Consider the following 14,893-nt stretch of genomic DNA (forward strand, 5'->3'; position numbering starts at 1 on the left):
TTCAGCCTTCGCAGAGCCCTTGGTCATCACCAGTGGTCCTCGTCAGGAAGAAGGATGGCAGTTGGCTCTTTTGTGTTGATTACAGGAAGCTTAATAAGATAACTAAAAAGAACGTTTACCCTCTTCCATGAACTGACGATACACTAGATTGTCTGAAGGGGGCTAAGTTTTTCTCAACCATGGACATGTACTTGGGATATTGGCAAATCGAAGTAGATGATGCTGATCATGAGAAAACTGCATTCATCACCCTTGAGGGCTTGCATGAGTTTAAGATAATGCCGTTTGGTTTGTGTAATGCACTAGCAACTTTTGAACGGATGATGGAAAATCTTCTAAGGCACCTGAAGAGGACGATGTTTCTTTGTTATTTAGATGACATTATAGTGTTCTCAGAGGCATTTGATGAACATATAAAAAGACTGATGGCCACTCTTAAGTGTCTCCAACAAGGCGGACTGAAACTTAATCCAAGAAAGTGTCTCTTTGGAGCAAAAGAAATCAAAATACTTGGAAACCTTTTGTCAAATGAAGGTGTGTGGCCAGACCCAGAAATGGTGAGATCTATAACGAAAATTACTAATTCCTAGAAGTATTAGGGATGTGAGAAGCTTCCTCAGATTATGTTCTTATTACCATCGTTTTATCAAAGACTTTTGTATCAAAGCCAGGCCACTCCAAGAGTTGTTAAAAGCCGATGCTAAATCCATCTGGGGTGGTGCTCAACAAGATTCTTTCGATGTGCTGTGAAAAGCTCTGACGACTGACTCTGTACTTGGTCTGTATGATGAGAGAGCACCTAAAGAACTACACACAGATGCCAGCGGGTGTAGGAGCAGTGCTGTTCTGGTGCAAATTTCGGATGGAAAAGAGAAGGTTATATAGCCTATGCTTGTAGGACACTTACAAAAGCCGAGAGAAACTACTTAACTACAGAAAGAGAATGTCTTGTTGTGATCTGGGCTATGTGCAGATTTCGACAGTATCTCTATGCAAGGCCATTCACAGTTGTTACAGACCATCATTCACTTTGTTGGTTGACATGTCTTAAGGATCCAACAGGACGACTCGTCACGTGAGCACTACGTCTTCAAGAGTATGACATTACCATAGTGTACAAAAGTGGAAGAAAACACCAAGATGCTGACTGTCTCTCAAGAAACCCTGTGCAAGACCATCAAGACTTTGATGAAGATAGTGCCTGTCTCGCTGCACTCCAGGATATCTCTGCTGAGCAGAAGAAGGATGCCAAGATATCTCAAATTATACTTGCCTTAAATTGGTCAGAGGATGTGAAAGGACAGTTTAAGGTAGTTAATGGATTACTTATCAAGAAAACTTTGATCCGTTTGGAAAGATTCCTAAACACATGCGCTTAGATGTTCCATGACACACGTGAGGCCGGACATTTAGGATTTATTCAGACATATGATAGAACCCACAAGAGATTTTTCTGGTCAGGTTTATTTAGGAGTGTCTGTCACTGTGTGTCGCACTGTCGCGAGTGCTAGAGCAGAAAGGCAGTTCCTCAGAAACCACCTCGCCTACTCATACCAATTCCACCAGCCAAAACGCCTTTCTGGTGTGTTGGGATTGACCTCCTCAGACATTTTCCAATCTCTGCTAGTGACAATAGATGGATTATTGTTTGCACTGATTATCTGATGCGCTATACCACTACAAAAGCTGTGAAACGAGCCAAAGCATCCGAGGTAGCCAAATTCATCATGGAAGATATTGTATTAAAACACGGTGCCCCAAGGTCATTAATTACGGGTTGAGGGAAAGTTTTTCAATCGAATCTTGTGACAGAGATAAACCATCAGTGCAACATTACTCATTACATGACGACTGCCTACCATCCGCAAACTAACGGGCTTACTGAACGCCTTAATAAGACCTTGACTGACATGCTATCAATGTTTGTCACTGTTGAGCAGAGAAAATGGCATGAGGTGCTACCTTTCGTGACGATTGCCGACAACACCGCCAAACAAGACGCCAAAGGATTTATGGCATTTTTCCTGGTGCGTGGGCGTGAGGTGACTATGATGATGGCCACTGTGTTTCTGTTACATCCTGATGACATGGACAATTACTACATCGGCCAGGTGTTAACGAGAGCAGAAGAAGCTCGGCAGTTAGCTCAACTCTGCGTGCTGCAGGCTCAAGAAAACGATCGCCGAAGGTATGACGCGAGCCTTCTCCCTGTTGTCTACCAGCCTGGTGACCTCGTCTGGATCTTCACTCCTGTTTGGAAGGTTGGTCTCTCTGAGAAGCTCCTCAGGCACTACTTTGGACCTTATAAGGTTGTAAGACAGTTGTCTGATGTTACTTATGAAATTGAAAATTTCGGCCCCGACACAAGATGATGAAAGATCAGAGATACGGTCCACATCCTTCGAATGAAGCCCTATAAGGAGCCTGCAACCCACGATAAATCTGAAGCTCCAGCAACAGGCAACAAGCGGAAAGGTGACGAAGAGTGTAGCGGCAAATGAAGTTCTAAGAAGTCACCGCCAGGGTGAGAATCAGTCATCATGAGTCGGAGTATGCAGGACCGATGACTCGTTCCCGGACTAGGAGGATGTAACACCGAGATGCTGTTCTCTTAAGGAGGGAGCAATGTCACAGAAGAAGCTGAGTAGCACCGTGGTGTAGTGGCTATGACACTAAACTGTTGCATGGAGGGTTGTGAGTTCAAAACTCAGCTTGACTGTACAATTTGAATTTCTATATTCAATTTGAGTACATTCTAGAAGTATCCTCAAATGTCATGAATCAATGTACTGGAATATTCTGTAGCTGTATTTATACTGTATGTGTTCTGACCAGAGGCAGTTTGCTCTGCACTCTTGTACATGCAAGTACTGAATAAACGTTCGTTAAGTGAAGTTAGTGTTCGACATTCATCTAATAACACCCTCTTCTACGTGAGAATATCAGTAAACACTTGTCAGAGGGTGGCACTACCTCATGTGCTTGCCACGGCAGCTTTGCATCACTCAGGCATGAGCCATTGCTGTCACGTGGAGCCCCAGTATCTCTGACATGTTATCTCAACCAATACTTGAGCTAGGCTCTCAGCCAACACCCAAGCTAGGCTCAGAATTCGAATGACCCTCCGACACTAAATCCCTCCCCTCTCTCCACCATTTAATTGGTACATAGAGCTGGAAGTGACATGGCTGTTGCCTGCTTCAAGAAAGAAGGGGAGAGAGGAAAGTAGGAATGCTCACCAAAGGTGCCCATGGAGGGTCCCTATCATGATCGACTTGGGAGGGAGGCAGAGCCATATGTGAGAGTCCTGGGTGATTGATGGAGGGAGGCAATGCCATATGTGAGAGTCCTGGGTGAATGATGGAATCTGGGGCACAGCTTGGGCCGGCCTGCAGGGGAGTGGGCCCCGGAACTGGTGGAGATGATACCAATGGGTCAGCCTCCATGGGCACCACAGGCCAATAATGTTCAATGTCCACTGATAGGGAGAGAATGGGGCCACCAATAACAGGAGTGAGAGGCGGAAGTGGCATAGGAGGAGGAAAGGTTTCAGTCCGATCGGCTTCCAATGCTGGTCAATTTTGATTTCTTGCTGATGCCTGACACAAAGGCAGAGGCTGTAGTAGTAAGTGGCAGGCCAGTCCCTGGTGTGGTCGCAGGTAGCACTCCATCCTGGTGGTAGTGGTGGTGCTGGTCGTGGTTGTGGGAAATGGGGGGGGGGGGGGGGGGAGATATATGTCATGGTGTGGACGGAGCTGATTCTGTTGCTGACCAGCTGCTCCTAGTTGACCTCAGTCTCAAACACCTGCCACCTCCTGCTGCTGATGATGGTGCCTTGGGTTCGCCTGAGGTTCTGGTTGAAAGTATGAACCCAGACGGGAGCTCCAATGCATTGATATGACTGTGTGCAGGGCAGTGGACCCGTGGAATCAGGTGCAGCAAGTAGAATGGGGTATGGGGGTCTGTGCCCATGTAATCTTTTGGCTGGGCTACATCCATTTGCGGGGGTGGATCGGTAGGAGGCAAGGAAGCTAGTGAGAGCTTCCCTGGAGTCAGCTGTCATCAGTAGTCATCGCATATGTGTCTTTGAATGTCCTGTCCATCTGCCCAGCTTCCAATTTGGATGTGGAATGGAAAGGGCAGTGGTCAGGTACTCATTGCCATGTTACTGATAAAAATCGTGAAATATGAGGGCCATTGTCAGAAACCAGGATGGAAGAGCCCCATCTGACACTAACATGGTGGGCAGGGCACTTGTAGCCATAAATGCATCATACTGAAAGTTAGAGGGGCATTGGCAAGTGACCACATTGCTCCCCAGAATGACCAGTGAAATCAAAATGTACCCTTTGCCAAGGCTGAAGATTGAACAGCTGTGCTGGTGCGAATCGGTTGTGGGTGGAGACACGGCAGTTCCAGACAGTGCATTCAAGGATAGCATCAACACCACACCAGTACACATAATGTCGCACTATTGTTTTCGTTCTCCACATTCCCTGTGTGCAGTGTGGAGGAACTGCAGTATCTGGGGGTGCAGTGTTGGAGGAACTAGCACTGGGCATTCATTGTCACCTGTAGTGGAGGAGAGGATTGTGGGCCATTTCTGGCACTACCTCATACACTGTAATTGGAAATTCATCAAGGTTGTGTCACTGGTTTCTGTCTAAGGCAAAACACAGCACCTCATGCCTGTCAAGTTTGACATCTGTGCCACACATCAACTGGGAAAGCATAATTGCATTGGAGTGCTGTATGGCTGGCCTTATAATGGATCTCATAGATGCAGCTACTGAGGAAACAGTACCCACCATTGCAACTGCTGCACTGTTTTATTGGGAAGTTTTGAATGGGGGCCAAGCAATGAAATACAAGATTTGTGATTGGTGATCTAGTAAAACTTTGCACCATAGAGGAACACATGAAACTTCTGGATCCCAGTATATGATAGCTAATGCCTTCTTCTCAATTTGTGAATAATTCCTCTGCACTGCATTTAATGATTTAGATGCAAATGCAGTGGGCTGTTCTGTGCAGTTGATGTATTTGTGGGACAACAGAGCACTCCTGCCACAATGCAATGCATCAATGGCAAGCATCAAGTGCATGCTGAGATGGCATGCAGCTAAACAAGGAGCTGACATTAGGCACCGTTTAAGTTGCACGAAAGCTTTTTGGCACGGCTCTGACCACACAAATTTAACACTTTTTTTACACAGTTGATTTACTGGATGGGAAATGTGGGCCACATGTGGAATAAACTTGGCATAATGATTTACTTTGCTGAGGAACAGTTGTAGTTGTTTGAGGTTGTTAGGAGGTGATAAGTCAGCGATTGTGGCCACATGGTCCTGCATCAGTGTGAGCCCATCTTGACTTAATATGTAACCCAAGTACTTGACATTTGTTGCAAAGAAACTACATTTATTCAACTGACAGCACAGAACATTGGCTTGGAGCTGCTCAAACATCATCTGTAAACTGGACAGATGCTACTGCCACATTGCCCCAGTAACTAACAAATCATATAAATAATTAACACAGTTGAGAATATGTTAGACGAGTTGCTCAAGACATTTCTGATATATCGAGGGAGCACTCGCAACCACGAATGACACCTTGTTATAGCAATACGTGCTGAATGGCGTGTTAAACACTAAAAATTGTTTCGTCTGATCATCTACAGGTGACTAAAAGCGGGGTGCCGGTGAGATCTATCTTGAAATATATTTGCCCTCCTAGCCAATTTAGCCAACAATTCCTCCTGTCGAGGAATTACATACGAATCGACATTTGTCTCGGCATTAAAGGTAGACTTAAAATCGCCACAAATCAGAAGTGACCCGGCAGGTTTCTGAACCGTGACCGTGGGTGTAGCCCATCAGCTAGACAATACTGGTGATAGAACACACACCTAATGTAGGTTCAAACAGCTGCTTAAGTTGTGTACACAGTGCATTAAGTTCTGTGAATGGGATCACACATGAAACTAAATGAACCTGATCTTCTAATTTGAAAACCAAAAAGCACAAAAGTGTCTAAACCAAAGATGTGAGTTGTCATCCAAGATTTGACTGCAAGCAAGGTTAGTTGCTGAGCAACATTTTTATACTTAGCTTTGATAATGTATGTGTCCTTGTTAACCAGATGCACAGCCATGCCTATTTCCAACTGAAAATTGGTGGAATTTGGTGGCTATAATAGTCATGCACAAACATCAGAAAAACTTAGACTACTGGGATCCGAAAGTGGGTGTAATTTTTGCACCACTTTGTACAGTTCACTACTCGAAAACAGTGAGTGCACACTGACACCCACAAGCAGTTATCTGACGTGTCTTGCAATGAAAAACAAAACAATAAAAATAGACTTCCCAACCCTGGTTTGCCTCATTGAAACAAGTGAGGAGCAGAGTGGCAGGAGAGTCCACCACAGCCACAAACTGTTGTTGGTTTTGGAGAAGCTGTAATGACTGTGTCTGCTGCTGGTGGTGGAGTTCCCACAGCATGTCTTGCTGCTGCTGTTGTTGTTGTTGTTTTGTTGTTGTTGCTGCAGGAGGTGTTGCTGCTGCTGCAGTAGCTGCTGTTGTACCATGAAATCACCATGAAATTGACCAGTTGCCACAATACACTTCCTTTACTACTAGTATTTGGCAGGTCTATTCATTCCCAGATTAGTGAAACATCATTTACCATGACTCATCACTAGACCACGGATTATTAGGTCGTAAAAACGTGTGTTTTAGGCACTTAAAATAGGCTCTTTCAGTAGTTCATTTAGGCTATATAAAACCTAAAATAGGCTCTAATAAAAATGATGCAGAGAAAATAAAAATAAATTAAAATACACAGTGTTACAGTATGAACATCTTATTAGTCATTAAAACAAGAAGAGTGAATATTCACACAGTTACAGAGCACAGCAATCTACAACATTAATGTTGAACATAACTCCAAGTGTTTTTGAGTTCCTGCAAGATAAAGATCTCCGTAAAAAAGATGTGGCAAGGTTTAATTAATACATTCGTAGTTTCACATATTCTGACTATAGTTGGCCTCACAATAAATAACAAAAATCTTTTCTAGGTTTTCTAGTGAAAAACTGTCACGCTTGTTAGCCAGAATCAATTTATACGCTGAAAAAGAACGTTCTACATCAACAGATATGACGGGGGCGTACTTCATTTTCGGCACAAGTTGGACAGGAATGCTGCAGCCAGGAGTGCTGGATTTTCCACTAAGTATGTCGGCAGCTGCACGCAACTCCTTCAGGCCAATGTTGTTCTGCAAAACCGTTTGCATTTTTGCCCGTACTTTTTCCCCTACTTCACCTGGCGCTTCATTAGTTTATTTTGCACTTAAAACGTCAGTAACACTTAACACGTCGGTCGCTACACAATGAACTGATTTGTTTTCGCTGGGAAAAAGTGAACGATGACCAGTTTTTTTTTCCTTTTACTGCGGTGCATGGGAGCGGTAGGGGAAGTACCGTACTTGTTGCTGGACATATGGCACCTGACAGATGGCCGCCCCTTCTGAACAAGCGAATCGAATTTACTGGTGCTTCAGATGAAAACATCTCACTACTGGCAAATTATTTTTCGAACCGGAAAATTCACGTATAATACCTTCCACGAAACAGAGTAGTTTGATAGGACTGCCTGTAGACAGCAACGAGAAAATGCGCGAAGGGCAGTAATTTAGCTATAGAAGGTGTCTACGATTAACATTGTGTAATTCGTGCTCAGCTTAAGGCCTATGAAACCGTTTCCTTGCCGAAATACGCAGCTGGCCAGAATCCAACGAACGAAATATTTTCAAATATAACATTTAGTACTCCCACGTTCGATTCTAATGTGTAACTCAAATCTTTGACCGGTTCCCATTCGCTCACTGAAGTTAAGCACTGTCGCGCTCAGCGAGTACTTGGATGGATGACCATTCAACCGTGCAGAGTGCTGTTGGTAGTAAGGCAAGCAAAGGAATTGTAAACAGTCTCTAACGACCTTTGCCTTCGACAAAACGTAAAGCCCTAAGTTTACTTCCTTTTCCTAATCTTTGAAAACACAAGAACTCTATGTCAGATTAACAAAATAGATACTTTTTAGGGTTTCGATACCGAAATAGGCAAAATTAGGCATCAGCGTCGAAATACGCAATTTTAGGTCCTATAGAACTAACGGTATTCAGTTTAGTTAGTCATGAAATGCATAAGTACCAACTTATATGCAAATTGGAGCTTAGGAAAAAAATAGGTTGTAACCTAAAGATCCGTGATCTATTTTTTACATATGAATAATAAAACACCTATAAAGTATTTGGTATTAACAGGGACACCGATATAAAAAAATAAAAGAAGACCGAAATATTAGGCTAATACGAAGCATGAGCGCATATCAACTAGCCACCTTGCTGCACACTGGGCAGAAAATATTTTTTTCGATACGTCGTACGGTGTGCAAAAACTTGGAGCCACTGTCTTATATGATGAAATAGGCACTTTTAAGGATATTAAAGCCTAAATATGCTAAAATAGGCACTAACGTCGAAATAGGCTTTTTTAGGTCCTATAGAATTAACGATATTAAGTGTAAATAGTCATGAAACGCATAAATACAAATTTTCATGCAAATAGGAACTCAGGAACAAAATAGGTTTTTACCTAAAATCCGCGGTCTACTCATCACTCCATGAGACCTTCATTCACTCCTCCCCAGACTATTGATGAAACTATTTTCTACCGAGCGAGGTGGCGCAGTGGTAAGACACTGGACTCGCATTCGGGAGGACGACGGTTCAATCCCGCGTCTGGCCATCCTGATTTAGGTTTTCCGTGATTTCCCTAAATCACTCCAGGCAAATGCCGGGATGGTTCCTCTGAAAGGGCACGGCCGACTTCCTTCCCCATCCTTCCCTAATCCGATGAGACCGATGACCACGCTGTCTGGTCTCCTTCCCCAAACCAACCAAACTATTTTCTACACTCTGTCTTGAACTGTGTGCATTCATTCTTCTGATTAGTAGCCTCTGGGGAGCAGTATTTGTTAAAACTGGAACATCTTACCACTCAATACATAATTCAGTAATTAACCTATGTACCTGAGCTGCAGTGGAAGTGTTCTGCATCAGTTGATGAGGAGGTCTGACAATTGATTTGTACTGTATGCTTTAAAGTTTGACAGTATCTATTAACTAATGTCTTATATGTAACAGAGTGATGATTAAATTTGACTCTTTCTTGATGTTACCACTTTACTTCGTAAACACTGGACCTGGAATCTTACAGCTCCTATGAAATCACACTGATGGAATGTTAAAACTTGTGAGTATCTACAATTGTGCAGTGTATGAGCCCACTACATACTCTCTATTGGCTCATTATTACACAAAATACATGATATTACCTACTATCCTCTGACTTTTGAGCACAAAGTGTGATACCAAAAGTACAGCAGACTCCCCCATATAAAGTGCTAAGCTGTACTGTTTGTGATTTTCGAACAAGTGCTCCATGGTTGATGTCTTCATCATACATATACATAAGACACTAATGAGAGATTGCAATTTTTCTGTAGTTTGATGGATCTGTATTGTAATATTTCAACGTTTCTTTGGCAAAATAGCAGAATATAAATTTGAAGTTTTAAGGATTAAAGTTGGTATGAACTTCATTTTATGTATATCTCATTTAAAATTGTTCTTCACAGGATTGCTTTGCATACGAGATATGGAACCAGATGCAAAAGTATTTCAAACTTTAGAGATGCCATTTTCAACACCTTCAGCTTCAGGAATTGAAATTCCTCTTTCCACAAGATACAAAAGAATTATGCCTGAAAATCGACTGGAATATGTTCGCCTAGCACTCAATTACAGGTACCAGTCAACTGAAAATATTTCATATTCACTTAGTCATTTAATTTAAACATATGATACAGCCTTGAACATTGTTGTAAGTTGTAAGTCTTTTTTAGATGCCTGTCCATTGCATAGTGCCTCAACTATACAGGAAATCCGTCCTCACATGGGACAAGGCAGCTAACGTAGATATGGACTTGAGTGGGAAATCCAACCTGACAAGATACAGTGTGTGTGTCACATGGGGCATGCTGATTAATGTGATTGATACTTTAGCACTCTCCAGCGGCAGCTGTCAACTGTATCTAGCAGCATATCACACAGTTTGTTTACAAAAGTGGACATACGTAAAGCTCTGTTAAAATGCACATTTCCTCGTTTGTCTAATTGCTAGTCACATTGCACTATCTGCAGTATAGATAAACAAAAATTTCAATGTCCATATACATGCTATAAGACAAGAATGAAAGTTCCATGTCCGGTCAGTAAGAACATCAGCTTACAAAACTTCACACAGTCAGACAAATTTACGAGAGGGGGAGAGAAAGAGAGAGAGAGAGAGAGAGAGAGAGAGAGAGAGAGAGAGCGCAGGCACCTATAGTTATGTAATGTGAAATATTACAGAAATTATTTATATTTATTTGATAACCTTTTAGGAAATGCAAGGGAGGAAAAAAGAATTTGGATACAGCAAGACACAAACTAGCTACACACTATTTTATAATTTAGCGCCTCTACCAGCTACACTGTGCTCTCTTCTATATTTCATGCCCTTTTATTGTATATTATGATATTCTGAAGGCTTTAATCATTGATACATTTTTAACTGGCATTTAATTATAACAAATCCTACCAAGAGCAATTCCTTTTTCATTAATCTTCAGTATGCATTTGCCTTAAAATGGCATACTTTCATAACATGCAAATTATAACACAAAAATAACTAAATATGAATATCCTTTAATGATGAGTATGAGGTTCTCTGTCATTTTGTTACAACAAATCATACCAATATGGTGCTCTTTTGAGAGATCTTCAATGCAATGGTGCTTAGAAGCAGTATGTTTTCATAGGGCGTAAGCCCACGTCAACATTAGCTAACTTGTCTCATGTGAGGATGGCTTAAGTGCTAACCTTCCATTGCTTATATACCACCTATGTATTTCCATGTTGTATTAAAGTTATTACGAAAGCAGAGATAGTTCCATCCCAGATTAAAAAGAAAAGGAAGAAGAAAAAGAGAGGAGGAAATTGAAAAATAAAAGTTTAAAGAAGTCCAAATAAATGTAAAATAAGCAACACAAGCAGTGATTTAAATCTGAAAACAATTCTTTAACTAGCAAACTGACAAAAAAGAGCTAATGAATTTTTAGCCATGGCTGAAACAAAAGAACAATGTTCTATCCACTCTCTTATTGATCATATTCACATCAAAAATGAGGAAGACAGGGAGCAGGGAGAAGACTGAAACACTGAACAGTAAATGACATATATAAAGATAAGTAACTGCAGAATGAAAAATCGACTGAAACTGCTCTGTAGAGGAGTGGCCCCAGGGTCTGACAGAACACAGATTTTATTGTCTGGTTTGTATTTTGTCCTATGTACAGTGTGTGTACTTGTAATAATTTAACCAAATGGGACCAATCCATCAATCAGTAAAACTGAACTGCTGTTCTATCAGACCCTGCGACTGTATCTCTGTTGAGCAGTTTTGGTGGAGCAGTTTTAGTTATGCAATCATTTATATGTGCTGCTCAAAGAAGGTTTTGCACTATGTGCATATCTGTGAACTTAAGTGGACTTAGATGTAAGGAAGCCAGGAAATAATAAGTTGCATACTAATAATAATATAATAATAATAATAATAATAATAATAGTAATAATAAACCCCATGGAGGCCCGGGAAAAGAATAGGCCTCCGGTATGTTCTGCCAGTCGTAAAAGGCGACGAAAAGAACAAACCACTAATAGGGCTAACCCCGCTTTTAGTGTGATTAGTTGGTTCAGGACAGACCTAAAGAAGCCTCGGACAAGTGCCGTCATGGTCAGGGACGACGCTTGAACCCTATGCCCGCCCACAATGGTAACAACATTGCTAGCAAACTGGAAAATGATTTAAATCCAAATAGAGGTGTTTTGCAGGATATGCTTCCTGCAACCACCCTAGAAGGAAAACAAAGACAGAGGATGAGATGGTCAGATGAAGTTAATCGACACCTCATGTTCTGTTATTACCAAGCAACAAACCTAGGAACCAACACAACTGGATACAGATCACAAGTATGCACAACATTTATTACCAGATACCCAGAATTAAAATTTTTAACAGAACAACGACTAGCTGATCAGATCCGTGTAATAATCAAAAATAACAGGATACCCCAGTCAGAATTAGAAAACATCAAACAACAAGTACAACAAATACTGGAACAAAATAATGTGCAATCAGAAGAAGAAGAAAATACAGTAATGGACTCAAACATCCCAGAGCAAACAAACAAAGAACAACACACATCAATTAAACAATCAGAGGAAAACGAAATCTTAAGACAGTCACCAGAACAAGCACAAATAGAACACGAAGTGACACACATGTTAGATATAGAAGAAAAATTTCAGCTGACATATATAGAATACAAAGACACAAATACAGACATTAGACCATTCTTGCATAGACCGCCAAATAACCCACAAGTCGAAACAACAATAAAAACTATCAACACAATCATACACAACAAAATAAATGAAAACACAACTATGGAAGAGTTACAACTACTGGTTTATATAGGAGCACTCACTACACTAAATATACACACTAGGCAGAGATCAGAACTAACCAACACCCAGAAGAAACCCACAAAACCTGCATGGCAACACAGGCTACAGATCAGAATAGAAAAACTGAGAAAAGACAACGGACAGCTAACACAATTTATAAGAAATGAAATGTCAGAAAAAAAAACGAAAAAGGATAGGTAAAATCTCACAACAAGAAGCGATAGAGCAATTAGATGAAAAGAAGCAGAAATTACAAGCATTGGCCAAACGACTTAGAAGATACAAAAAAAGTGAAAACAGAAGGAAACAAAACCAAACATTCAACACAAACCAAAAGAAATTTTACCAGACAATAGATAACACACACATTAAAATAGACAATCCACCAAACATAACAGACATGGGACACTTCTGGAGCAACATATGATCAAACCCGGTACAACATAACAGGCATGCACGGTGGATACAAGCAGAAACAGACACATACAAGATGATACCACAAATGCCTGAAGTGATAATTTTGCAACATGAAGTCACCCAAGCAATTAATTCTACTCACAATTGGAAAGCCCCTGGAAAAGATAAAATAGCAAATTTCTGGCTAAAGAAGTTCACCTCAACACATTCTCATCTAACTAAATTATTTAAGACACATACAACACAGAACAAAATTATAAATGAAGAACAAAGAGGCTGTTGCAAAGGAGCACGAGGATGTAAAGAGCAACTGATAATAGATGCAGAGGTGACATATCAAGCTAAAACTAAACAAAGGTCACTACACTACACATACATTGATTACCAAAAAGCTTTTGATAGTGTACCCCACTCATGGTTACTACAAATACTGGAAATATACAAAGTAGATCCTAAATTGATACAGTTCCTAAACATAGTAATGAAAAATTGGAAAACCACACTTAATATCCAAACAAATTCAAATAATATCACATCACAGCCAATACAGATTAAGCATGGAATATACCAAGGAGACTCATTAAGTCCTTTCTGGTTCTGCCTTGCTCTGAACCCACTATCCAACATGCTAAATAATACAAATTATGGATACAATATCACTGGAACGTACCAACACAAAATCACACATTTGCTATACATGGATGATCTAAAACTACTGGCAGCAACAAATCAACAACTCAACCAATTACTAAAGATAACAGAAGTATTCAGCAATGATATAAATATGGCTTTTGGAACAGACAAATGTAAGAAAAATAGCATTGTCAGGGGAAAACACACTAAACAAGAAGATTACATAGTGGATAACCACAGCGACTGCATAGAAGCGATGGAAGAAACAGATGCCTATAAATATCTAGGATACAGACAAAAAAATAGGAATAGATAATACAAATATTAAAGAAGAACTAAAAGAAAAATATAGACAAAGACTAACAAAAATACTGAAAACATAATTGACAGCAAGAAACAAGACAAAAGCTATAAATACTTATGCTATACCAATATTGACCTACTCATTTGGAGTAGTGAAATGGAGTAACACAGACCTAGAAGCACTCAATACACTTACACGATCACAATGCCACAAATATAGAATACATCACATACATTCAGCAACAGAAAGATTCACATTAAGCAGAAAGGAAGGAGGAAGGGGATTTGTCGATATAAAAAACCTACATTATGGACAGGTAGAGAATTTAAGATAATTCTTTATAGAACGAGCAGAAACTAGCAAACTACACAAAGCAATCACTCATATAAACACATCGGCTACACCACTGCAATTTCATAACCACTTCTACAACCCTTTAGATCACATAACATCAACAGATACGAAGAAAGTAAATTGGAAAAAGAAAACACTACCTGGCAAGCACTCATATCATCTAACACAGCCACACATCGATCAAGACGCATCCAACACATGGGTAAGTAAAGGCAATATATACAGTGAGATGGAAGGATTCATGATTGCAATACAGGATCAAACAATAAACACCAGATATTACAGCAAGCATATTATTAAAGATCCCAATACCACAACAGATAAATGCAGACTTTGCAAACAACAAATAGAAACAGTAGATCACATCACAAGCGGATGTACAATACTAGCAAATACAGAATACCCCAGAAGACATGACAATGTAGCAAAAATAATACATCAACAGCTTGCCTTACAACATAAACTTATAAAACAACACGTTCCCACATACAAGTATGCACCACAAAATGTACTGGAGAATGATGAATACAAATTATACTGCAACAGAACC

At 40.5% G+C, this 14,893-nt stretch overlaps 1 protein-coding gene across 1 annotated transcript in view; it reads left to right on the forward strand.

Moving 5' to 3' along the window:
* The window catches only part of LOC126248847 (E3 ubiquitin-protein ligase HERC2), an 851,297-nt gene that overhangs the window by 785,224 nt on the left and 51,180 nt on the right, over window positions 1–14,893 (forward strand). Inside the window, exon 80 of the mRNA XM_049950269.1 lies at window positions 9,704–9,872. Within this exon, the coding sequence (XP_049806226.1) occupies window positions 9,704–9,872 (169 nt within the window). The remainder of the gene's footprint in view (window positions 1–9,703; window positions 9,873–14,893) is intronic.

The sequence above is a fragment of the Schistocerca nitens genome, chromosome 3 (assembly GCF_023898315.1).
Source record: "Schistocerca nitens isolate TAMUIC-IGC-003100 chromosome 3, iqSchNite1.1, whole genome shotgun sequence".
Classification (NCBI taxonomy): Eukaryota; Metazoa; Arthropoda; class Insecta; order Orthoptera; family Acrididae; genus Schistocerca; species Schistocerca nitens.